The 26,247-nt window shown below is 41.1% G+C and overlaps 1 protein-coding gene across 3 annotated transcripts in view; it reads right to left on the bottom strand.

Annotated features, from left to right (window-relative positions):
• Nucleotides 1-273: 273 nt before the first annotated feature.
• Nucleotides 274-26,247, bottom strand: part of sbf2 (SET binding factor 2) — an 87,260-nt gene continuing 61,286 nt past the window's right edge. For 2 of the 3 annotated variants that reach the window (XM_051380375.1, XM_051380374.1), the window contains exons 18-42: nucleotides 25,304-25,474; nucleotides 24,376-24,647; nucleotides 23,116-23,288; nucleotides 22,764-22,837; nucleotides 20,131-20,326; nucleotides 19,668-19,795; nucleotides 18,687-18,862; nucleotides 18,405-18,538; nucleotides 18,119-18,320; nucleotides 17,471-17,667; nucleotides 17,099-17,239; nucleotides 15,841-15,924; nucleotides 13,996-14,070; nucleotides 12,730-12,908; nucleotides 11,350-11,526; nucleotides 10,790-10,891; nucleotides 7,818-8,003; nucleotides 6,630-6,756; nucleotides 6,074-6,201; nucleotides 4,521-4,745; nucleotides 4,326-4,433; nucleotides 3,998-4,188; nucleotides 2,880-2,967; nucleotides 2,658-2,789; nucleotides 274-1,710 (exon numbers count right to left, since the gene is read on the bottom strand). In XM_051380375.1, the coding sequence (XP_051236335.1) occupies nucleotides 1,612-1,710; nucleotides 2,658-2,789; nucleotides 2,880-2,967; nucleotides 3,998-4,188; nucleotides 4,326-4,433; nucleotides 4,521-4,745; nucleotides 6,074-6,201; nucleotides 6,630-6,756; nucleotides 7,818-8,003; nucleotides 10,790-10,891; nucleotides 11,350-11,526; nucleotides 12,730-12,908; nucleotides 13,996-14,070; nucleotides 15,841-15,924; nucleotides 17,099-17,239; nucleotides 17,471-17,667; nucleotides 18,119-18,320; nucleotides 18,405-18,538; nucleotides 18,687-18,862; nucleotides 19,668-19,795; nucleotides 20,131-20,326; nucleotides 22,764-22,837; nucleotides 23,116-23,288; nucleotides 24,376-24,647; nucleotides 25,304-25,474 (3,765 nt within the window). In that variant the 3' untranslated portion in view covers nucleotides 274-1,611. The remainder of the gene's footprint in view (nucleotides 1,711-2,657; nucleotides 2,790-2,879; nucleotides 2,968-3,997; nucleotides 4,189-4,325; nucleotides 4,434-4,520; nucleotides 4,746-6,073; nucleotides 6,202-6,629; nucleotides 6,757-7,817; nucleotides 8,004-10,789; nucleotides 10,892-11,349; nucleotides 11,527-12,729; nucleotides 12,909-13,995; nucleotides 14,071-15,840; nucleotides 15,925-17,098; nucleotides 17,240-17,470; nucleotides 17,668-18,118; nucleotides 18,321-18,404; nucleotides 18,539-18,686; nucleotides 18,863-19,667; nucleotides 19,796-20,130; nucleotides 20,327-22,763; nucleotides 22,838-23,115; nucleotides 23,289-24,375; nucleotides 24,648-25,303; nucleotides 25,475-26,247) is intronic. The other variant, XM_051380376.1, reaches the window with a different exon arrangement.

Consider the following 26,247-nt stretch of genomic DNA (forward strand, 5'->3'; position numbering starts at 1 on the left):
AAATAAACAATTTCTAAAACAAAAGCTTTTGCAGAATAATTAATAGGTGATTAATTATGATTGGGCTACAACATGCAAAGTCACTTGTAGGATGCTTAAATGCATAATACATACACACTATTATTGACTTCCTTTACTTTTGACACTTAAATACATTTTGTTGATAATACTTCTGTACTTGTATCTTTCTGTTGTGTGTTCCTACTTTAACTAAAGAATCTGAATAATTTTTAATATATTGACATTCACTCAAACAAGAACACAAGCAACGGGTAGTTTCAAGTATGTTTGGTTTATTTCCAAAAAAATTAGTGTCACCACAAAACATGGTACAAAGATACAGTAACAAAAAAGAAGAAGGTCTTTGACATCTTTGAATAGTTTCATTTGCGTTTTTTTTTTTTTTTTTTTCTTTTGAAACTGTATAGGTTGCATGAACAGAACACATGAGACGAGCATCTCTGAAAAAACCACAATGTCCTACATGATATATTCATTTACTTCTTTAAAAGCCCTTAAAAGACACAGAGCCTGCCTGGACAATCTGAACAACAAAAACACGAGTCTCCATTTTATTTTCAGAGCAATGTTTCATCACAAACAGGGAACAGGCCACTCAGGTTTTTGCACCAGCAACGAACGATACATAAAAAAAAAAAGACTTGTTGGTCACATTAGAATTAAGGTTAGAAAAGTATACTTATGTTCAGTACATACAGTATATAAAATGAAATGTCACAGGTATTTACAGAAAAACATGAAGCCACCACACTTTACACACAGTTACAAGTTTAATAAAAAAAATAATTTACATTACATCAGACAAATGTGTTATCCAGAAGTCAACAAACATTCAAGAAAATAGAGAAAACATCACTTATTTAAATAGAAAAAAAAGTCAGGTAAATCTTTTGAAGTCACTGTGCAAATTCTTTTCATTTAGTCTGTCTTGAGGAAACGTATGTACATTGTAAAGTAATGCCTTTAGCCTCGCTGTCTGCATCTGTTAGAAAAATCTATATTTCCTAAGGAGTGCATACTTTAGAGCTAAGTGCAAACAAATTGCTTTCTCGTGTTGTGCATTAAAATCTCTGAGTTTTTGGCGGTTCATACGTTTCTTTAAGCAGCAATAACCGTTCCTCGTAGTAAAATATCTGATAGAAATTCTTTAATAGGCTATTTTCTTTTCTTTTTTTCTTTTCTAAGTCTAAAATTGAACCCACAGTTTGAATGGCCAGTGATATTGCTTTTGATCTATTTACAGCTTAAGTAGGATAACTGTTCCTTGGTAGTGCAGTCCCCTAGAACAACAGCTTATCTTCACTTCATCCCTGTTGGAGGCACGGAGGAGGAAGCTGACAGCAGAGACGAGTGTGTTCGACTCCAACTGAAGCAGAGTGACGGCAGCCTGACCAGCTGCTAAGTAACAGGCAGAGCTGGATGGGCAGTATTCATCCTCCACTACCAGGCACTTTGTTCACTGTGGTCCCCAAATTTAAGACACCTGAAAGCTGAGTCAAGCGGTTGCCACGTCTCTGCTCTCAGCCACCCGATGCCACCTCTAATGTTCACGCTGTTGATCTCAGTGTTTAGGCTCTGAGGGTTCGCAGCTCAGGCGTCAGAGATGCAGTTCTGGATCTTGTCTATCCACAGCTGGGCGCTGGGCGCATCTGAAGCGCAGAAGTTGTAGACTCGCTTGCTGGTCTTCAGCTAGAGGAGGGTGTCAGACAACAAGGATTAAATGGGGACCAAAGGGATGGGACAGACTGAATGAATGTGCAACCCAATTGACACGGACAGAAATGTGCAGATGTGTACTGGCTTACACACAACTCTGCTCTTTGGTGTGACAAATTAACTTGTTAACAGGATTGAATTGGACCAAAAAAGGTGCCAGTACCCCAATTTACACTAACCATCACACTCCTCCTGTCTAAACCTAACCAACCAAACCAACGAAAGCAGTATAAACACAAGTTAATCAGAGCCAGAAGAGGGTCTTATTGGAATTGGTCAGTGGGGATAAAACAAAAAATCAAGCGCGTCAAGATGTTTAGGGGTGCGTACCTAGACTCAGCAGGAGCTGGCTATACGCTGTAAAAAGTAAGGGTACTCATGTGGACACATCAAGAGTGCTGGTACTCAGTACCTGTGAGTACTGGCCCATTTCAGGCATTATACGGTATGTGTATATATAATTGATAAACAGCTATATAAACATACAATAAATTGTATATAAATCCTCTTGTTGTGCATAGTTTTTCTTGTAAGGTAACTTCTCCTCCGCAGTCTGTGAAGCAGAAGGAAGCTATGGTTTCTCTCTGCTAATAAACAATATTCAAAAAAATTCACATGGCAAAATAAAAAATACTGCAGGTAGTGATTTAAGATAGTAGAGTACAACCACAAATATCAGTCACATCCACGTGAGTTGCAAATGTGTTTTCAATGTGTTTGTAAAACAGAGAAATCGATGTCAAAATAACTCTTAATAATACTGGAAATGAGGCTGCTGAGGAACAGATGCTCCGCTTCGGGGGACAGTTTCACCAAATTTGCAACGTGCAAGCTGTGTTTTGTAACCACAGATAATTTCCCTCTCACCTATTTTGTTAGGAACAACAATCCTTTGTAAAACGTGACACTTGTGTACTCACATCAAAGAAAGCCTTTTCACTGATGTGCTTGGGAGCTCCGATAGTCGGGGCAGCGATCATCACAGACTCCACCTCTGCCAGATCGATGTGACCTCTGCAGTTTGTGTCCTCGCCGGTGTCATAGTACCTCAGCTGTGAAGACGTGAACGTTAACCTGCAGCCTGTCAACTCAGGTGATGGTTTCAGTGTTTCTTAAACATTAGTTTGATGCAGCTTGCTCACCTGGTGTTTTGTAATGTCCAATACAAACCAGCGAGGTTTCCAGCCTTTCAGCAGCGCTCCACGTTTATACAGGATCCCCTCGTAAGACCTGGAAAGTAAATCCAAGAGCATTTAGACTGGATGTCTTTGTACCTTTTGGATTACAAATGATGGTGTACAGCTTATTATGTTTTGATGCATTATTCCTGTTTGTGACGTTAAGTGGTTGCTTATCTCAATATTTGTTCCAGAAAAAGCAGGCGACCCACTGGACAACACAAAGCTTGACTCGCTGGTTTCTCCATATGTACAAACTGCAGCACTGTTTGTACATTGTGTTCCCATATGTGTAAAGAGGCCAAAACTGGGTAGCTGTAATACTGTGTAAAAGTACAGACCAGAATATTCAACATATTTTCTCTCAAGGGTCTCTTATAGAGATTTCACCTCTCATATTTCAACTTTCTCAAAGCTGGAAGCCATTTACATCTAAAATACCGTGTTTAAACGAACAGCCTCAACCCGTCAACAACCTGTCAAGAAGCTTCAGCACAAATTTTTACTACAAAGAAGAAAGTAGAGCAAAATATCAAAGTTATCAGAAGCAATAATACAGATGTATTGCAGGAGAGTAAAAGTGTGAAGCTTCCAAACATCTAATTGAATAATTTTATAGTAAATGTAGAGAATTAAATGATTTACGGATTATATTTCATGCAAATACAATGAAATATATATAAACACAATGGTGCATACGTGTAAGATTGTTCAGTGTTTCTGACCCACTTCATCTGTTAAGACTTTTGTCTGTCAAAACATTATTTGGAAAGTGAAATGTGAAGAGGACATAGAAGTAAAAAAAATAATTCACAGAAAAGTAGATTTTAATGATTGTTTGTCCAACTCAGAGGAAAATATTCAGATATTAGAGCCAAGAGACTGTACTTTAACCTCGCAGTAATTGTAAAATTACACACCCAGAGTTTAACAGAGTACAGACAATCCTCACAAACATGACACACAGCATACCACAGCTCTGACTCATCTTCCAAAACTGGACCGCCCCCTGGGCAGCAGTTTTCAGTGAGTCAAATGTGGACTTCTTATTTGTTACGGGATCCAGGAAGTTCACGACCCACCTGTTCTCCTCGCTCTTGGGGGTGAACTGGTTGTAAAGTGTTGCAGCGCGGCGGTTGATCCCATTGGCCGCGGTTGTGCTGCGGTCTTCGCCCAGCCCGCTGTCTGGCAGGTGCAGCATGGAGCGCCGCTGGAAGGCCTGAAGGCCGGACGTGGGAATGAGGCCTGAGAGTGACACCGACTGTTTACGGAGCTGCAAACACATGAGATAATAAAGTATGAGTGGGAAAAAATACACACAAATTTTACAAGTTTTACACAATTAAACAACTGAGATTCGAAGTATATGAGTATTCCTGGTATGTGTGTCAACATTATTCTAACACGCACATTTCCTTCTTGTGCGAGGTCTTCCTGAATGCTTATCCTGACTCTCTCTAGAGTTGTCTGCCATTTCTCAGGGGCCTGGTTCAGCTCACCCTCCAGCTTCTCGATATCCTGCAGTCAAGAAGGATGACAAATGTGACACACGATACCAGAACAAACAGGATCAAACTTGAGATCAAGGTTTTGATAAACTCTTACAGCGAGGAGTTTGGTGATGGCATCCGGCTGAGCGCGGCTCACGCTGCTGTAACACGGCCACACGATCCTCCTCTTACTGTTGGAGAGGGTGTCCGCCTCCTCTGAGCTGTCTGACCTCACTGCCATCATCCTCCAGTCGTAACACGGCCCCGTGGACAGAGTCTCATCCGTGAAGAAGTCCCATTTATTCAGGCTGGGGATGCTGATAGAAAGCTTCAGGATCACCTAAAAAACAGGAATGTTTTAATGAGAATCAGATGTAATCTTATGTAAAATACTGTGTAAACAGGTTGAATGTTGAGGATAATTAAAAGGCCTACAACAAACTTTCCAACAAGCTTAATCTGCCCTGTGAATCTTTCAGCGAGCATCTTGTTAGTCAGGAGTATGGCCGACTGCACATGATGTCTTAAAATACATAAACAGGCTCCTCTCATTGATTTCTTGCTGTGATATGACATCCGAGATCAACAAAAAGCAAACAAGTCAATTATCAACAGTGAACTTCTCTGTCAGAAAGCTGGAAGAACACAGAAGCATTCCTAAATTATCAGAAAACAAAATAACTGCAATCATGCAATAAAGAAACAACTCCCAAGACCAAACTTTATCTCCTGAGTTTGATATATTTCTTCAAATTCAATTTTATCATATATTAATTAGATAACACCCTTCGGATTCTTTACTGGAAAAATAGGAGAAAATTTATTGAACAGCAGTAATCTTATGAAAGGACCAAGGCAGGTCAAGCACATTGGCTTTTTTAATTTTTACCGCGATAAATGTTTTATCAGTTTGACTTTTTTTTGATTAAATCACATTTTATTAATATTCTACACTCAGTCAGTCTCTGTCAGTATCGTTAGTTAGTGGTCGTACAGCTGTACAGTCACACACTGATGGTCGGTAGTGGAACAAGTACTCCAGTAACACCATAGTATAGAAAGTTATGCATTAAAAAGTTTAGAAGTATTAACAAAATATACTTAAAAGCACCAAAACTAGAAAAACTTATCATGCAGAATAGTCTATTTCAGAATAATATATATTATATGATTGGATTATAATTATGATGCATTAGTGCATAAGCATCACTTTAATAGTAGTTAAATATTATATAATTTATATAATTTTATATAATTTTTGTAGGTTGTATTTCAGTATTGTAATTCAGTACTTCAGTAAATGTACTTAGCTATTTGTCAGTAATACCTGAAGTGAAAACATAAGTAGTAATCGTAATTTAATATAACTAAGTTCACTTTGAAGTTTATTGTACAAGCTCTGGCTTGCCAGATGTGTTTTTAAAAAGTATCATATTCATAGTATACCTTAATAATGTAATTATATTCATAATCACGGATAAAAGACTGGTTTCATATAATTAGTGTTCATTTTTAGCTTTTAATATCCGTACGACAGGACAAGAGAAAGGTCAGCAGGCATTGATGACCCCCGTTTCCCATGTGGGAGCTGCACGAATCAGCATTAACTGTCAGATGCACATGGAGCTCTGCTACATGAAGGACAGACAGCCAGACAGAAAGACTCACTTCGCTCTCTGAGGGGCTGTACAGATAGTTGAGGAAGATGGGACTCCTCCTGTGCATCCTGTTGATGCACTCCCAGATACAGATGCCTCTGCGGGCCTGCTTATCCCCTTTATCCTCAAACAACAAGCCTGCAAAAAAAAAACACAAGAGGAGAAGCTGCTGAGCACGTGGGCCAATTACACTCACAGACTGTTTCAGGCAAGTTGTAATTCAATAAATATTTGGCTGGTTACAGGTGTTCATCAGTGGAGACCTGCACTCATTTTATTGTGTATCCACAAATCATCATTTATGTGTTGCATTTAGTTTTGGAAACTCATATATATATATATATATATATATATTGATTTTGTTCCTTGCATGGACATTTTACAAAAAAGGGAGAATTAATTTCAATTATCTGTAATGTATCTTAATGTTAAAGTAGTAATCTTTGTTAAAACGTGCCTGGTTACATGAAAGTAGCATGCAGGCGATTGTAATGCAGCATTTCCTCAGTGTAAAAAGAGATATTAAAACAAAATCCCCCCTGGTTTAAACTGTAAAGGAAACTGACCATGTTCCAAGCGCTCATAGTCTGAGTCCAACAGGAAGTTCTTGAAGCGGTTAGAGATATGATGATAGGCCAGGAACTTCAGATAATACTGATTAAACTCAAACTCCAGAGGATGTTGCTCCAAAATCTGCAAAGACATGAAAAGATGCATAAAGATAGTGAAGAGACAGAGAGGGAAGGTCAGAGTGTGTGTGACAGCTGGACTGTGTCCTCGCGTTGTGGCTTCACATCCCTCCAGTGCATAAATGACCAATTAGAAACAGGAAAGAACCTCTCCTCTCCTTGTGGGTGCAAAGGTCAGTGATATCATCACCGCCAGACACAATCCAGACTGAGCCAGCGGGACCGCAGCTCTATTGTTCCCATCCAGTGGTGTGAGGTGGCCAACGACAGAGAAGTGTTGAATATTTGAGGCCACCTGGGTCTATTGGCAAAAACAACAGCTGTTTTGGAGATGAGGCACTTCTATTTTCAGCTCTTGTCCGAATCCCTTCTCCCTCCCCCCGTTTATAGCTCTCCAGACCCCAGGACCCCCGCCAAACTGCCTTAGCTGCCAAGCCTACAGTTTCAAAAGACAAATGCATAAACTATGTGTTGATGTAAGTGTATGGGAGTGGGTCTGTGTGACCCCAGGGGACACATAGAAAAACCCACGACATTCTCTGCAGTTAGCATTTCAGAGCGGACACAGTTCTCTGGACCTCAGCTGTATGAGCTTCATTCAAGACTCCACCACCACCCCCCCCACTTCCCCTCCCATCTGAAATCCTGAAGCACACCCAAACCTTCCGAGAGACTCTCAATCCCCAAAACTGCAATTTTCCACATGTAGCTCTCAACACGCACTGAAATGTGAAGGGATGCTGAAACACGCGAGCACAGACAGCTCAGTGCTGATCACTGGGTTCACGGACCATCTGGGCAGCAGCCTGCACACTCTCTGGTGCAATACACTGTCAAAATGACAAGTACAGTTGTTAGGAAGTGCAAAACTAAACCAAATGTATAGATAATGACAGCTGAATTTTTCGCCTTCTTTGCTCTCTCGCCTGTACGCTTTTGAGGAATGCGATGAGCTCATGATGCCGGTATGGCTCTTGTTAAGTAATGGAGGAGAAGTGCAGAGAAGTCACGTAGTGAGGAGCCGTACGGAGCACCTGTGAGGATCAGTGGGGGTAAAAACATCACCTGGTGCACACAGTCCAGGAACTGCAGGAAGATGGGTGTGAAGCCGCTGCCCTGGCTGCTGGGACTCAGGTTGCTCCGCTGGCTGAACTTGTGGCCGAAGGACAGCCACTCTTTCTCCAGCAGCACCTGGAAACCCTCCAGAGTCCGGTAGAAAGGATCGCTCAGCAGCTGCACCAAAGACACCACCTGCAAAGAGAAAACCAAAAGAACAACTCACAAATGTGCAACTCTAACAATTATCCATTAACAAGAACAAGTTGTGTTCTGTAAACTAATACAGATGCGGGGGGGGGTCGGATTGGGGGATGATCGGGACAAGACTGCAGGATTTGCTCTTTATCATAGATACACTCTGTGATATAATTGTTGCAATCTGTTGCACATTCTACAAATTTGTGTGTATTTTGTTCATTTGTTTAAAATTCTATAAAAAATATTCCTGAGAAAGTTATTAAATTGTGACAAAAATGTGCACTGAGCAGGAGATTTTACAGTTAACTGGACAAACTAACAGTGACTGTCTTTGGCATCCTGTTATGTTTCTTGTTACTTACAGCATCTGCTAACATATATGCGGATACATCTGTAATTATCAGATTTCTCCTGATATATTGGCCAAGTTAGTGGAAAAGTATTAGATCAACAACCCACTATAAAATGCCACATATCCCTCTTGAATATGATGCTTCTAAGTATGTCAAACTTACAGGGTTTCATCATCTCACCACTAAAGGAGGAGACGAGCAGCTATTTCACCACCACTGTGCAGAATCTTCTCAGTTTCTGAACACAACAATCTAATAATGACCCATCTTCTGACAGCACGACATCAAACTGGTCATCTGCTGTCAATTACATTTATATAACATCGTAGCAAAGTCTCCGGGCACACTTGAGCTCACTCCACACCAGTTGAGAACCACTTGTCTACACATGCAGTACGCTTGGCCTCCTTCCCTGCCCGTGTCTCCTCCAACACAAGTAATGAGCCCTGACGCGTGTGGAATGAGTGAGAATAACAGTTCATGGCTTCCCCATGGGGTTTAAAAGAACATCCAGCCCTGAGTGGTAGAGAAAGCCCACTGCAACCCCGGTACTGAAATAAGCCCCTCAGATTATTGTGAGACTACAGCAGATTGAGGAGAAGGAGGGAAGGCATGAAAGGGGAAAGTGGAAGCAGAGACTGAGGATGAGAAAGAGAAACAGAAAGAAAGCAAAGCGGTTCTGCATCCTGTCTGCTGGGTGTCTATGGTCCATGGACAGAGGCAGGAGAGCCAGAGCATATGGAGCCCATTTGCCTGTGCAGGTTGAGCAGAACCTGGCGTGATGGAGTCAGTGGCCCGTGGAGAGAGATGCTCTGGGCTGAACACGTGCCTGGCATAAGGGATCTACAAAGTGTGCTTTTAAACAGCAGCCCAGGGCTTTAAAAACCCTGTAAACACATTTGAAGGACACGCGCTTGCAACACAAACATGTGCATTTAAACAGGTCAACATGGAAAATATGAGCTCAGAGAGCAAACTTATGATGAAATGCAGCAAATGGATAACTGACAATTGATCAGGATTGAAAACTTTTTTTGTTTACGTGCCTTAAAATCAAAACCAGGAACTTTCCTGATTCAAATCAGCACAAATCAGTGATGTAATGATTCAACGCTTCAGACCTGTTGGTCATCTTTCTCTGTGCAATTGGGTCAACAGTGATTAGAAGATGAGTTGGAAAAACAGGCGTGCCAGATTTGTGATTTACACATGGTCCGTGTCTGCGAAGAATCCTTAAAAATGTTGCCGTCAACACCAAAAAATCACATTGAATCTAGTATAAATGACTTGTTTCTGGTTTCAATCTCAACAAATGGCACCAGCTAATAACAATGAAGGGGCGGCGGGGCAGCGTTCCTCACAGTTTCAGTACAGTTATACCAAACAGTTTATTGTCTACACTTATGTCTACATATAAAACGCTGATAATCTGAGATCTTTTTGGTTTTAATCATTCATTTATTTGTTTATCTCTTTTCATCTTTGTTAGGCCTTTTATGTTGTTGACCAGATTGTGTTTCTGCTCTGGTGAAGAGAAGACTAAGAGAGATTGAGGAGTTGTTCTTGTGAGTTGTTGTTGGTTTTTACATTAAAAAAAAAAAAAAAAAAACTGTTAAAAATTACTCATATTGAAAACGAGTGTTTTATGAACAGTCAACTATTCTGTCAGTAATTCACCTTTAACAAGTGAATTTTACAACTGCAGCTTGCACCCACAGGCAAGTTATACTTTCATTAAAATGGAGCACAGGTTTTAAGCTTATTTTTGAAATTTTGGCAAAATACAAAGTGAAGCACAGCACATGCCATCAGCTACATCTTAGCCAATAGTATATTCTAGAGGACGGGGCAGAAACCCATAATTAACTGCCAGTAACTCTGATACATCGTGGCATTGCATGGCTGCTTCCCACTTAGGATGGTACTTTAGTTTTTAATGAATTAATGTGTTTCTTTTGATCCATGTGTTCCCTGTGGTGTTTTTTTTATCAACTGCTATGATTATAAACAGGGGAGTTAAATGTAACAAGGACCCCCATCTGGACTTGTACCAGGAAAGTTGTGGTTACATACACCCAACAACCCCCTCTTCTTCTTGTTCATTTGTTTATGGGCTTTCCGGTGCAGTGGAGATATGCATGCCATACAGTGAGTGACTGCATGATATGAATGATTTGTCTGCACTAGTCTCCATTCACACTTACAGAACCAAATTTTCATTTTGCCAGGTTTTCCACCCATAAAACCTTTTGTGTATATCCCCTCAGGCTTTCTGGACACAAAATAAAAACTCAAGAAAAACAGGTCGATGGAAACAAAGACAACCTCTGCACCATGTTAAACCTCTCTGGTCTAGATATTGTGCTCTTCTTCACATCTGTCTTTCTTGTGCATTTATTCACGTAGGTATTTGTGCATTTTTCTCACTTGTGTAGTAATGTCCCAGCCGTCCTCCAGGCTGAGGAGAACAGATGAGCCGCTGTCCAGAAGCTCCACCAGAAACAGTGCCAGCTGCAGGATCTTGTGAAGCTGTAGGAGATCAGCACATGTGCATGTGAAGACATGTGCCCACATAGACACACACACACACACACAATTAATCCACTCTGTGCATACATTACCATGTTTGGTCTACTGATAAATTTCTTGCTGAGTATGTGTTGCCTATGAAGGGTTTCCCACAGAAAACATTTTTTGACAGTCTATGATATGTTCAATGTAAGGACAAAGGCTGCGGGGGGTCAATCAGATAACTAGCATGATATGAGCTCTGCTGTTATCCCATCGATGTGAATCTGTTTCCCTTGGGAAAATGGCTTCAGAGTGGATTTATTCATTATGTGAATTTGATACACAGGATGCGCAGTAAGAGCTGACTGCTGGGCCGTTCTCACACAATTTTTAGAGTCTGACTCGTCCATGTGCACTGCTGTACATGTGAATCCTTGTTAAAATACAAAAACAGAGTTGTTTGTGCGTTTGGTCACCTGCAGGATCCATTCAGAGTCCTCCAAGGCTTTGAGGAAGGAGTCCTCAGAGTCGGATGAGGTGGCACTGGGAGCGCAGGCTCTCAGCAGCTTTTTAAAAGAGGCCTTCACCTGCCGTGTGTCAGCGAAGTCCACCGGCACAAGTTCACAGTTCAGAGAGGAGTCCACTCTGAGGCCCTGTCAAAAGAGAGAGAGCAGTGTCATAACATTCCTCACCTCCACCTCATTGGTTATTTTCTTTTTGTATTATCACATGTACAAGCCTGGCTTTAATCACTTATACTGTGTAATTACTGATGTTGCTGTTCAGTGTACATCTTGCTAACAAAGTCAGAGTTGCACTTGAATCTTATGTGTATAAGAACTGTCACTCTGCAAGACACCACTTCCATCAGACGCAGGTGTTTCTTCATGTGAACAAGCCGACTGTCTTACTGGTACTGAAGAAAACACTGTAACCCTTTAGCGAACCTGGGAGGACTCGAATCATTCCAGTAGGTGAAATTAACTTACTCACTGACTCAGACTTTGACTTATTTTAGTAATATTATTTCATATATTAGCAAACAGAAGTGAACTTTAAAACTAACTTACTTTATCGCCGTTGATGTGTTATTACACATATACAATATGTAAGTTAACTTTATGAGTTTCTACATATTTCTTTATGTGTAAGTTTAGACACAGCAGTGAGTCATCTGTTAACCTCCAGCTATGAGTAAAATGTATTATCAGATATGGACAATAAAATGATTCCACGATAGACACGATATGTCCATAAAAGTCAATGAGCTTTGAAGTATCCACTGTTGTTTTGGCTTGGTCCTTTCTGAATTTGAAATTTATAAATATTGTGATTATGCTTTACAACTCAAAAATCCCACTAACCTTTCAACATACATAACAATGTGAACTTGTACGTTGAATATGCAATTCAATTAAACAGCTTTTCCCTAAATCCTACTTTCACAAAGATTATAATGTTCAGATTTTGTTGACATCGTCTGAAACGTGTAAATTAATTGACATGTTTGTTACTGAGGTCATAGTTAAAGGTGGTGTCGGGCTACATTATATTTAGGGGTGTTTCTTGCTTCCCATATACACACATGACGGGGGGGTAGAGTTGTTGACACTGTTATAATTATATGATTTAGCACTGAGGTCATAGTTAGTGGTGATGTTCTGGACTAAACGTTGATGATTAACAAAAACTGCACATTATGGACATCATAAAAGTAGACTTTATGGCAGAACAGTTGCATTAGATGCAACAGATTGTACAGGTGTACCTGATAAAGCATCCACTCACTGAATACAACAATATATAACAAAATGCAGTTTCTGCCCCCCAGAGAGCAGCCTTCTTTTCATTCTCACCCTTAAATGGGACTTTTCTCCGAAGACGTACAGGGCAGCTTGTTGTTTCAGGAGCTGAGCCTGCAGACTGTTGCTACCTGCAGGGGGCGCCAGATCCTTCCCTGCTAGTCTGGCGCCCACATCCACTGTCGCCGGGTGATGGCTGAGTCTGCTGCTGGAGCGCAGGCTAGCCCACACGCCTGCAAACACAAAGACACAAACAAAGGTCACACACTCAGGAGCTGGCCTGTTCTGATGTAAACATGCTGTCAAACAAACTAAGACTGAATGATGAACCACACACGACATGCTGACTAGGTTTACATGCACAGCAGTACAACAGGGATTATGTAAAGGCTTTCATTATTTCAGTCCACTAACATAGCGGTTGCGTCTACGAATTGGGTGTGTTAAAATATTACAAGCAGAAGTTCTTGGAATGTATTAGCAAGTCAACAAGTCTAACAGCCACTTCTCTGAAAACCAGCATGCAATACCTTCCAAACGGCATGAATCACTATCAGGAAGGACATGATTTTTCAAAGTAATCACTTTCAGCCCTTTAAGTAATATTTGTATAACTGTCAGTCTACTAATGTCAGCTTCTGCAACCAGGGCAGTTACACAAGAGCCTTTGACCAAGTTACATTAGATCCCAACAGATATCTCATATCATGAGTGTATACTGAAGGTTTCAAGAGCTGTTGCTAACACAGATACAATCAACTGTTTACACCTCACGCTACACCTGATTGCAAGATTGACCTGACTGCTGTTTAGACCTGATATGGCTCAGAGAAACAGGCAATCACAACTCAAGTCATCACACACAATATCAGAGTCTTTTTATATGATCTGAATCATATTCCCTTTTGAGTCTTTGAAACTGTTTTCGTTACACTATACAGGATCAGAGGGACCTCATTTTGTGTGATTCATGACTTGTCTGCCATGATAAACAGCTTCCTTTCCTCCCCAGTCTTGAGACCCGGCTATTAACTGACCACAGTCAGCACTGCCGAGCCAACACGTTAACAATGGAAGAGGCCACATTAGAGCAGCCACTTTGGTTTGTGAAAAACCACAGTTCCCAGATGAGCACCCACAAAGTCAGCCATGATTAGTACTACGTTTCACAAGGTCTTTGTAAGGGGTTCAGAGCATGATGCAGCGTAGTACGTGACCTGGTTAGTGAGCAGGTTAGGGGTGAAGCTTCAGAGGATGGGTTAGAAAGAAATGGATCGCTCTAAGAGGACTGGCAGGGGGAAAGAGACAGTTTGACTATACCTTGATGGTGGATTCTCTCCTTACTGGCAGGTTTTTGGTTTGAGTGAGTGAATAGTTTGTCTCTGTACTCGAGTACTGGTTTGTACGGGAGGTAGAGAGAGAAGAGGAGGGAAAGGAGAGGGGTATGGAAAAAATAAATCCCGTCAACATCATACAGACTTCTCCCCGTACCCTTACTAGCCTTTTCAGACCACACAGACATGCAGATTGAACTGGTTCACATAAAGTGACAGAATGAAAAAATTTCAATTTTTAAATGATCAAAGAGAATGATTGTCATAGCATGCATTGATGTGTTTGGCCAGTGTTATGATCGATGGTGTGAAAAACAAAGAGCCAGATTTACAAAGTCTGTTGTTTGTCAGACACAGAAACATGTGATGTTTGTATCAAACAGGTGTACCAGAGAGTCTGTTGTTCTCTCCCTCGAGAGACATGTTAGCTGAGGTGGATTATGTATTTCACTGGATTTACATAAGTTTTACTGTCTAACCCAAATTAAATTAAATACTCAGTAACTGCACTCTTCTGATTAGGCATTTAATAGATGTATTTACCTCCGTAATCTATTGCAGTATCAGACACATCAACGTCATCTCCACATATTTTACAGTGTTGGCCTCTTTGAAGCATCTTATTGTGCCACTACATATCTTTTCATTTCTAATAAAGTTTGTTTAAATTCCTCCAAATGAATTATGAATATGATATGAATTACAATATAATTTTATGAGTAATAGATTTAATTTAATCAGATGCAACTGTTGTCGCTGGATAAATTGTATGTTTTGGAATCAAGATCTCTACAATAGCACATATTTTCTGGCCTTGGTAATAATTCATTAACAAATAATTAATTTGCACCACTTTCTGTGTAAATCTGACTCAAAATGTAACCCCTGTTTCCAAGGAGCGTTTGTTTTGATAAACAAATGGGGAAAAGGCTCCAAATAATCAGAAATGATGAGTCATCCTTTTCAACATGCTAGACAGATGCTAAGTCATCTGACTCGCACAGACACAGAGACAAAACTCAGCACAAAACACCCAGTATCGGTGGCAGAGTTCACATTCCAGTTTACACTTTGGTCATGATGATGTGTCAACTTAACAGTACAGCAGGTTTTTAGCCGTGGCATCCATTTACAGTAACACTCTTAGTTTAGGAATGCTGAACAAAAAAGATTAATGTGGCAGTAAGTTTCTGTTGTGCAAAACAAATCCTTCAACTTCACATGATTAGCAGAAGTGTATACTGTACACATTATACAGTGTTATTCACTTTGGGTACTAAAGATCCAATTGTGTTCAGCATCCCTCCAATACGTTTACAATTCTTGGACTATATATCCTTGATTCTGCTCTTTTCACATATGGAGTTTATGTTTGGTTACATTAAGGTATTATATCTTTTCATTTACTGCAGAGAAAGTCATTTTTGAATATATATTAACTTAAGTATTGTTGGCCTTTAAGCTGTAGCTCACACATTCTCATAAATACATGCAACTTTCTAGAATCATAGTAATATCTTACAGTATCATCTGAATGAAAAACAGATTCCTTCTTCCAGGATGTCTGCAATTTACTTTCATACTTTTGTCTACAGGAGCTCTGAAGCTCCATCTGAAAGTGTGTGACAACACATTCACTCATATTTCTAAAATGTAAGATCATGTGTTTTATAACAAGACAAAAAAAATGGGAGTGAGACTTTCTCTCAGTGAGTAGATGATGCTAAAACAATCATAATTGTAGTCTGATAGATTCTGGCATTTTTATATTTCACCTGGCAGCAGGAAGACACATGACGTGTCGAGCAGGAAACAAGAGTACGACACTCACCTCCCCTGGTAAAGCTGTTTGAGAATGGGATGTCTAAATGGACGGGAGCCATCTTTGGTATCCTGGATGTCCTCCTGTCGCTGCCTGAAGACAAAACATTCACACGACACACAGGACGTTACAAATGTGAACCCTCTACATCTACAAGTGAAAACAAAACTGACTGCAGTGATTAGTTGTGTCTTTTGTCTCAGTTTGAACTGATTATAATGCTGCCAATAATCTGATCTGAGCGCTTTAAACACAAGATACATGATGGCTAAATGAATAATGGAAATGCAGAGAATTTGCCTGTATGTGTTTGCATGTATGTGCGAATCCTGGACACAGCTTCAGTCCAGTACATGTGTATGTGTATGTTTTCCAGTATGTTCAGGATACAGGCAGAATGGGGTGAAGTCAGAGGAGATGGATGAGCTGGACAGTGACCCCAGGTTGTCCTGTGATTCTTACATAACCTTTTATTGTACACATTTCCTTCCAAGTGTTACCAAATATCAGATACAGTATTTCTCGCACACAGTCCCTCTCTCTCTGTCTCTTGCTCTCTCTCTGCCTCACACACACACACACACACACACACACACACACACACACACACACACACACACACACACACACACACACACACACACACACACACACACACACACACACACACACACACACACACACACACACACACACACATTAAGATAAGTAGGTGAAAAATAACTGCTGACCAGAACAAACACAAAAAGGAAAAGGATGATTGCTTGATGGCAGAGAAAAAACAGGACTGGAGTGAACAAAAATAATTCTCAAAAAAGCAAATCTGCAGTTTTTCTCTTTATCAGAAGAAATGAACTCTACGTGGCCTCTTGTCCCTTACAAACAAACAAAGTTTTTCCCACGGCCGAGCCGAGGCCATTGCACAGCGGATTGGGGTCAGGTAGGTGCACAGGCAGTCAGGTGACGTAGCTTTGGTTTCAAGGGACTCAATGCCAAGAGTCAAGCCTCACAGGCAACCTGCAGACTCCACCAATCCAACAGTTGAATTACAGGGAGCCATCATACATTTTTTACTTAAACTTTTCCTGTTTTGAGAAGTCAAATTGTCTTAGTTGCTAATTGCATTACCAGACATCACCTGGATTTTGTTTGAAGGGTCTATAATATAAAACTATACAAATGATCCCACAAGCAAATCAAAATAGTCAAGTAGCACATCACCAAATAATAAAAAAAAGAGGATCTGTTGATCAATGTTGGAGCGTACCTGGTGAGAGGCCTATGAGGGAGCGGTTGGAAAGGGTGTTGTTTCCATTCATTTTGAAGTAGATAGGGATGGAGCTGAGGATGGCTTGCAGATACTTCTCTTGTTCAAGACTACTGCTTGAATCTGAGGATGAGGTGGGAGCTAAAAGGCAGAGCACAACACTTAATTCAGACAAAAAATTAATCACCAACATTCAGAAATCCATTTTGAATTACAGGCCACATATTAAGCTTTTTATAGGCAAACCATTAAAAAATTCTTTGTTAAATTTGAGTTAGTGTTCTTCTTTCATAACGCAAGTGGTATAAATAATGTAAGAGGTTGCGATAAACTACTATAAAACAAACACTCAGATCTGCTGTGAATGCACACCTGTTGAGGAGGGGTTCTGCGACTTGAACAATCCCACCACGCTCTTGCCGTGGAAGCCTCCTGAGCGGAGCAGCACTGCTTTAGTACGAGGATGTTTCCAACACACAACGGGCAGACGGTTGTGTCTGTAGCAGCGGGCCACTTTGTGTAAACTGCTGTCCTGTACTGCCTGAGGAACCACCAACAGCCCTGGATAACTGACACACAGAAAATACATTTCAAACACACAAGTATAATTGTATAATTAATAAGCCACTACAAAGCCATTTATTCACACAAGAGCTGCAGCTGAATAAATGGTCTTTTACTGAATTTACAGCCAAGATGTAAGAGGGATTATGACTGTATTAATCACAGACTGTAAGTATTTGTACAAAATGCTGAATTTGAATCTAGCTGTCTCAACTGGTAAGTCAAACATCTGTCTGCCAGGTAGAGGAGGACTCCCTACAGGCCTTTCTAGACACCGAGGCTTACAAAGCTTCCGGCTAGGCTACAAATCTTGGAAATTAATATCCTCAGCGCTGCTGTACTGTGATTAGTGGAATCAGCACAGCTCAGTAGGTTCCTGGACTGTTTCTTGAGGCGCTTTTAGCCACACTGCCGCAGCTAGAAGGTACCAAGGTTACCAGCATGTGAGGTGCGTACCTGCGACAGAGGGAGTAGAGTCTGTTCACGGCTGTGATCCTGAACTGCTCGCCCGACTTGGAGCGAGACGAGCTGGCGGTGATGGTGCCCAGGCCCAGACGCTGGTAGTCCCGGAAGCAGGACTGCTCCACCAGCTGCTCCATGGTGGACTTTTCTGATGCTCGTAAAGTGCTGCTGGGCGGAGGCTCACCGTCATCAGATACTGTAACACAGATGCAAAGACGAGTTAGAAAATCTTTTATGTTTTCTTCAGTCTCGCCACAACATCAGGTGTGATTACGCTCACTTGAAATGTCGTCATCTTCATGCCAGGTCATTCTGCTGCCTCTGTCGTTCTTTTTCAGTGTGGTCTGGCTACCGCGGCCCATGGTGATCTTTCCGGCCCTCTTTGCTCCCTTGACGATAGTTTTGGACAGTGTTCTGTGAGGACAACAGGGCAGACAGCAACATAATTTACTGTGTGCAGTTTCAGCATAAAAACGGGAGGATATTTCAATATTTCCAGCAGAGAAAGAAATGGCAGTAGTAGTAGTACAGAGCTTGTTGCTGCAAAAGCTGCACCACAAACCTAAAGCCAGTGTTCCTCTCTTTTTGCTTTGGAAGGATGAGCTGAGGAGCTGTTTGTCCTGCTGCAAATGCAAAGGAGCTGAAGATGGACTGTGGGTAGCGGATCCTCTGGAGGTGTTTTCTGAAGATCTCCACCATCTCTGAGCTCACCTCCTCATCAAAAGCCACCTTTATCAACTGTAAGAGATGTCGGTAAAACTGGTTATTTAACAACACAAGCAACAATTCAGACACAAAATGTTATATTTACACTGGATTCTAACTCTGTCCAACCCAAGCAACAGGGGCTGAAGCCATCTTTAAATGTAGGAACATCTCAACAGCTCAGTGTTGTCTGTTTATCGCTGCTAAGATTTCTCTGTCTTTTTCACCACAAACAGTTGCTAAAGTGTGCAGATCTGAAACTTTCACATCTAAATGAAAGATTGGTAAAACAGCCACCAACACACACCCACACATTCCAGTGAGGAAGAAGCACAACAAAACCAAAGAAATGTGCACACAGGCCAAGTGACCTATAGTCCAACAACATGGCCACTACCATCATCCGTGTTAGTAAAAAGATAGGAATGAACCATAAAAACTTTCACAGCAGTAAATCTAAACACTAAAAACACATGCTTGGCTGAAAATTGCTTTTCATTTTGATTCTAAGAATCATATTATGAAAGCGAGTGGGGGTTTCTAAAAGCTGTAACACGCTGTTTGTTCATTATCATTTTAAAGTGTTGCTGCTGATATATTAGTTTGTGCAGTTTGTGAATCATCTGACAGCCTAGTTTATTAAGAAATAGCATTAAATTAATATAATAATGTAAGTTTAATATCTTGGAAACAGAACCACTTAATAATGCTGCATACTTCGTTGTCATGAGTTGCTCAATATGAGTTTTTTTCAAACACGATTGGAGAAGTCACATTAACTAAAACAGACTGCACAGTGTCCATACTGGACTAACATGAGTGTGCATTCAGCGTTCACCTGAAATGATGCAGAGCGGAGCTGCAGGCCTTCCTGCATGTTCTGCTGCAGCTGGTTCTGGATGCTGATCTTCTTCTCTTTGGTCAGCGTGGACACCGGGAAAGCTCTGATCACTGCCTGCTCTCCAACTGGACACATATAGGAACAAAGATCAGCATCACATTACTGGGAAGAATTGGTGCCACATCTTAATGACACAACACTGGACCGCCTGCTTATAAACTTCTTTCTTTGTTAGATAAATGACAGCAGAAAGGTGACTGGGGACATTTCAGTTCATGTCGTGCCTTAACCACCAGGGTGACCCACCTACTAACTTTAATGGTTTAGAAAGACCATTACATTGTTGAAGAGTATGGTTTATCGGGGTCAAGTCTGCTGCTTTTTCTTAAAATTAGCAAACAAATATGACAAACAATTTTCATTGAGATTTAAAAGCTACTGTTAAAGTTTTGGTATTTACCCAGTGGATCATGAGGGGTGCCTTTGAAAATGATGCGGTATGTGGTGAGAAAGAGGGCTCCCTCTGCTGGCAGGATGTGTGGGCCCCCCAGGAGGCCCCCAGTCGCCTCCTCCCTGCCGTCAGGGTCCAGAAGAACCCGCAACCCCTCTGACACCAACTCCTCTCCAGGAAGCAGCGCTGGACGCAGAATCTTAGGCTGATGGGAAATAAACAATAAGGCATTATATCCAGGGACAGATGCACAAACAGTGCCTGTCTATGAACACGTCTGAGCTCTTTCATTGCCAGTAAGGTATTCAAAACGAGGGAAGAAACATTTGCGTCAGTGAAACAGGAAAAGCCAGGAAATCAATTCATCATTATAATGTCAGATCACAGCACCACATGACCTTGGTTTGACATATTTTAGCTTCACATGCACGTCAGCTTGTCATCAAAAAGACACATCTTGCAAGCACACATAGCATTTGAAAGCATTAAAAAGCACACCTGCCAACAAAAACAAATTCATACTCTCTGTCGAGACCAATTTCAACACTCTAAGCAAACTCACGATCTGTTTTTCAAGTAAAAAATGTTACATTGTCCATTTTATTGAAGTGAGTAAACACTGGTTTTCACTTTATGATTTTAAAATTTAAACATACGGACACTGACTGATGCGCTTTCACTTTTAGAATAATGCTTATTACTTAAATTCCTATCAGTTTCTTTCCAGTGGGGCAGAACTCACATTAAAGATTACTCTATGCGTACTATCTTTATTCTACTCAGTTTAATCAGTTTGTGTGTAAATGTCGAGATGTTGAGTTTCAAACATCAGTACCTCGTATATGCAGCATATCTTTTATAATATTTTACATATTCTCTGTGGGTTTGGAATCAGTTTCTGTGTGAACTCACTTTCAAAAGAAGAAGTTAATGTCACTTCTTAAGAAAGAAGAAGAGAAACACAAACAGATGATATGCAAAACGGGTTACCGACTGCATTTCGGTGTTTTCTTAACAGAAGTGATTATTAACCACGTCCCAAAACCAACCACCACAGGACCAACATTTTCTACAGTATCAACTCTTAAACAAAAACAACAGTCAAATCTACACCCTGTGTTGCTTCAGCTCCTTCTGGGCTCCAAAAGCAAGTAGAGAAACACACTCAGTTGTTCCATTGTCACAAATACAAACGAGGAGGGACATTAGATCATTCACAGCATTTCCCATTAAGGCCACAGCCAACCTGGGGGAGTTGAGGTCTGGCCAGGAGATAATAGGAACTTCTTGAATCCGTTCTTGAATGGACAGAGAGACCAAGAAGAGAGTCCCTCTGCACCTCATTACTGCTGCAAGCTCGGCTTCTTACTCGAGCTGCACCTTAAATGCGTTCATTGTTTTTCTTCTTTAAGTTATTGCTACCATTACGACTACTATTTCGACTTGTCACGGATCCAGTTAGTGTCAGAGTCAGTGTTGTTTACACTTTTTTAGTATATTTTGGCATGCTGCTTGCAGCTAGCAGTCCAGGATGGAAGCTTTGTCCAACACATAAACCTGAGAGAGGTTAGCCACAAAGTACCGCAGACAATCAGCCCAGACTGCTCACCGCGGTCTCCAGGTTGCTCCCAAGGCAGTACTGGCATGGTGTTTGTCTGTGTGTACGAGCGTGTGCAAGAATATGAGTGAGTGTAAGAGGAATTACCCAGAGCTGGCAGACATATAGCATGGCAGGGTCCAAAAGACCAACTGGTAAAATCTGAAAATGCGATGATGACTGGAAAACATTGGATGAGATCGGCACTCTGCATACTAGCAGCAAACCAGACGAAAGTGAAAATGTGGACACAGAATGTGAGTAGAAATCTTCATTAAGACAATATAAGACATATATTCATTATGAAGTATTATGATGTTATTCTGGATTGTTCTCATTAAAGGTTTCTTTCATGATCACATTTTCAGAAAAAGTTAATGTTTTCTTGAATTTTACAATCCATATTCTAAAATAAAATATCTATCTAACACTTGTTATCTAACACACAAAAAAACACATGTTCCATACCAGTACATTTTCATGCATTATTTATTATGTCATTGTAACTGCTTATCCCTTATCCATGATAAACAATCTCCTATACTAGAAGTTCTAATGTCATCCTTCCAACATTATTGCAGTAATAAAATGCTGTTATTATAACCCATCCTCTCAAACAGATGATATTTAACTTGGGTTTGTGGGAAAAGTTGTCAATTACATGCTGCTAAAGAGACAACAACAATAATAAATATTTTTTTTTTAAATTTGCTATCACTGTCTAGACAAATGGAGTGAACAATATTAACATGGTTAGGTCTTATGGCTGAATTTATTAGTAATTTCCTCTATTACAAGGGATACATAGTGTAGAACAGGACATTTTGAGTTAGGCTGTCTAACTTCTGGAAACAAACCCAGAAATCACTCTTTCACTTTGGCTCTGTACAGCTACATTTCACATTGTAAACATTAAGATTAGATATAAAATATATACATTTAAAAAAAGTCAAACCATGCCATATTAATTTTAATTAATTAATATAAATTTTTCATTTACTGTACATACAGCTGAAGTCTCAGCAGCCAAGTGTAGAGCACTCACCTTCTGAATGGGAGGTAGCCTCCTGCTCTCCCTGTGAACCGCCTCTAGAGCCTCCATTTGCATAGCTACGATGCCTATGGGTCAGAAGTTGGGGTCAGTTACCATCTGTACACACACAAGTGCACACACAGAGCTGGTACAGAGAAACACATGTACACCCATACGCTCTTACAATCAGAGTGTGTATTTACAGGTTTTAATGCCATTGAACATGTCAGGAGTTAATCAGCTCAGACGCCTCTGCTGCTGTTGGCCTGAGCTGAGAACACGCACAGATCCATACTCTGTACAAAGCTGGGAGAATTAGGACAGCAGCAGAGTGTGTGAAGGAACACCAGTGTGAGCGCTGTACCTGGGATCATGCTGTGCAGGCTCTTGATGTGTTCCTGTGTTACTCCGCTCTCTGTGCACACCTTGTCGATGAAGCGGGCAACGAACCTGACCACAGAGTTGGCCACGTCACTGTTCTCCGAGTCCTCAAACCCACTTTCTGTGTCAAAGCTCTCTGCAACGCTACCGGCGATGCTGTGAAAAGGTACATGAAGACACAGTGAAAATGGGAAAGGTCAAGCCACCGTGTCCAGGAGGAGATCTGATCTGAGAGCTGAGAGCTGTGTGTTGACAGAAGTGGATTTGAGGATGCACTGTGATAAAGAGCAGCGAAAACGAGAGTGATTTGCAGCTTGGCATGTGCTAAGTGTTGATGCCTGCATCAATCGCTCAGGCTGTATTAGCCAAGATGAATGTTTCACATGAGACGGTGATGCAACTTTCCCTCTGGATGCATAGAGCGTGATGAAATCCAAATGTCCTCTGAGAGAAATAAACAAGTCTGGGGCAAAAATGAAAGAGAAAATGAGAGAAGATTTCCACGCAAACAAATTCTTGGCTGCAGCATTTCTGTCTTCTCATTAGAAATAGAAAAATAACAGAGGATAAAAGAGTAACATTGTGTTCTTGTGGATATTTGGGAATTAAATGTGAAATGCAGAACAAAATGTTTAATAAAGCTCACATACTGTCGATAACAGAAATTAAATATTAACATTGTGTTCTTCTGACCACTTGGGAACAAACCCCGAAATTTGGAACAAGATTTTTTTGGCTGCGTGCCTTTCGGTTCTAAGAAGAGACATATATGGGGGATCTCCACTCTACACTTATTGCAGAACACGGGAAATCACTTCCACTGCTATTTTGTTTGGGTGAGTACAGTGTAGCCCCATTAAAGACACCCTGAGGGTTTTAAACTTCCCAACACAAGTAAATGAGGCTCACACTGCCCAAAGGATGGATGTGGGCCGGAAACAGGAGAGGTACTGTGTTCCATTTGGCGAAATAGGAGGGTATCATGTAGACAGTGAGTTACGCCACATCCACCCACATACTTATCATCACCTTATTAAGAGAGGTACACGTACTCCCAAATCATGAAACCTTACCTTGAGGTTTCCTCCAGATAAGACTGATCGTTCTACCTTACACATACTGAACAAGCCAAAAGTATGTTCTAGTATAGTTTTGATCTCAGTGGATAGTAAAGGTAGGCAAAAGATGTTGAACAACAGTTTAACTGGGATATTGAACCACATTATGCTGTCGCTCTCCTGACCTGTTGGTGACGATGCTGTTGCTGCCACTCTCCCAGTCAGCGACAGGGGTGTTGCGGAGCAGCTTGTTCTTGCTGGTGTCCAAAGGAACTAGGAGGTAAACCATGAGGCTGGCGTAGTGGATGGCCTGGCTGAACACAGTGCTCTCCTCGTTCTTCACCAGCTCTTGCTGCTTCTCCTTGCTCAGGCTGGGCCACGAACGCAGCTGCTCTGCCGCCAGGTCCATGGCTGTGTGCTCTTCATCTCTGCCCGCTGCCGGCACGGGGCCCACATCCTGCAGAGGTCAGAGCGAACCGTTGGAATCTGACAAACGCTTTTGAAAAAACGCAATATTGCCACAGTGTGTTGACCTACAGAGTGCAGTTCAACTAGAAAATGTTTTTCCCCTTTAGATCGAAAAGAATCATTAGAATATTTTTGAAAACTGCTGACTATCTGGGGTCAGGTTGCGGTGGCAGAGAGCAAAGTAGTCCAGATGTCCCTCTCCCCAGCAATGTTCCCAAACCAGATGAGGTATATAATCTCTCCAGCATGTTCTGGGTCTAACCCAGGGTCTCCTTCCCACAGGCATCCTGATCAGATGCCCAAGCTGCCTCAACTTGCTCCTTTAGAGACAAAGGAGCCCCTACTCCGAGCCCCCTCTGGATGTCTGAGCTCCTTACCCTCTTTAAGGGTGAGCGCAGCCACCCTATAAAGGAAACTTAGGCAAATTTTGGCCGCTTGTATATGTGATTTCTTTCTTTTAGTCACTACCCAAAGATCATGCCCAATGTGATGTCTTTAAATGTCTCGTTTTGTCAAACCAACAGTTCAAAACCCAAAGATAGAAGCAAGCAATTAAAAAGCTGGAAATAGAGATTTTGGCATAAACAGACTCGATATGCATTCTCCCAAAATATTTACACATATTAGTTAGTGTTTCTGTCTTACTTTTAGCCTGGCAGCGATGCCCCCTTTCTCCTCTGGGGTGTTGAGATAAAGGGCACGGATCTGACTCTGGACCTCGCTGTAGAAAGTGGCTTCCCAGAACTGCTGGTTGGTCCAGATGGGATGATCCTGAATGCAGGTGTAGGCAAACTGGTTCACCCCAGCAGCCAATTTCTGCAAGACAAAACTTAGTTCTTAGAGCCAGGACAATGTACAGTAGCAACATGATATTAGATGTGCCAACCCACCCCTGCCTGCAACGATGACACATGTAGCGCTTATGATTATACATAGATATCAACTCTTTCATAAGACACACTTAGAGAATGTGAGCTGAAAATGATGCTCATCAAACGTCTACAAAAGTAAAAAGAAATGCAAGAAAATGGAAAAAAACAATGGTGATTTGCATTCCTGTTTCTCTGATAGTTTACGTTGTCTCCCATAGCAACAGACAGGAAGCAGATGTTGGATCTTCAGTCGCCAGAACAGCAGTGACGGTGTTACTGTTTACAGGTCAGATTCAGATTAAAATGGCAATTTCCATTTGTATTTCTGACGTTAAAGGAAATTCACGTATTGACTACACGAGTAGTCTAAATAGACAGACAGACGAAGTCAATTAAAACTTTACTCACTTAACCTCGCCAACCCTTGTCAGTACAAACACAAGCAACACAGCCAAACTTTGATCAAAACCACAGAACTTTATTTTAAATTCTAGTGGAAATACGAACGTTTCCTGGAATACAAAATATGTTGTGCTGAATTTTTGGGGAAAAGTGATACACAAAACAACTACAATATTTCCTTGGGATCGAACAGATATTTCACACAGGGTAAACTGGAGAGTTCACTGATAGTATCAAAAGAAGATTTTTCCAAACGTAAAGCTACTAAATAAAAATGGAAAAACTGGATGTTAAGGGGTTAACATACACTCTCTT

Source organism: Dicentrarchus labrax, unplaced genomic scaffold, assembly GCF_905237075.1.
Source record: "Dicentrarchus labrax unplaced genomic scaffold, dlabrax2021, whole genome shotgun sequence".
NCBI lineage: Eukaryota > Metazoa > Chordata > Actinopteri > Moronidae > Dicentrarchus > Dicentrarchus labrax.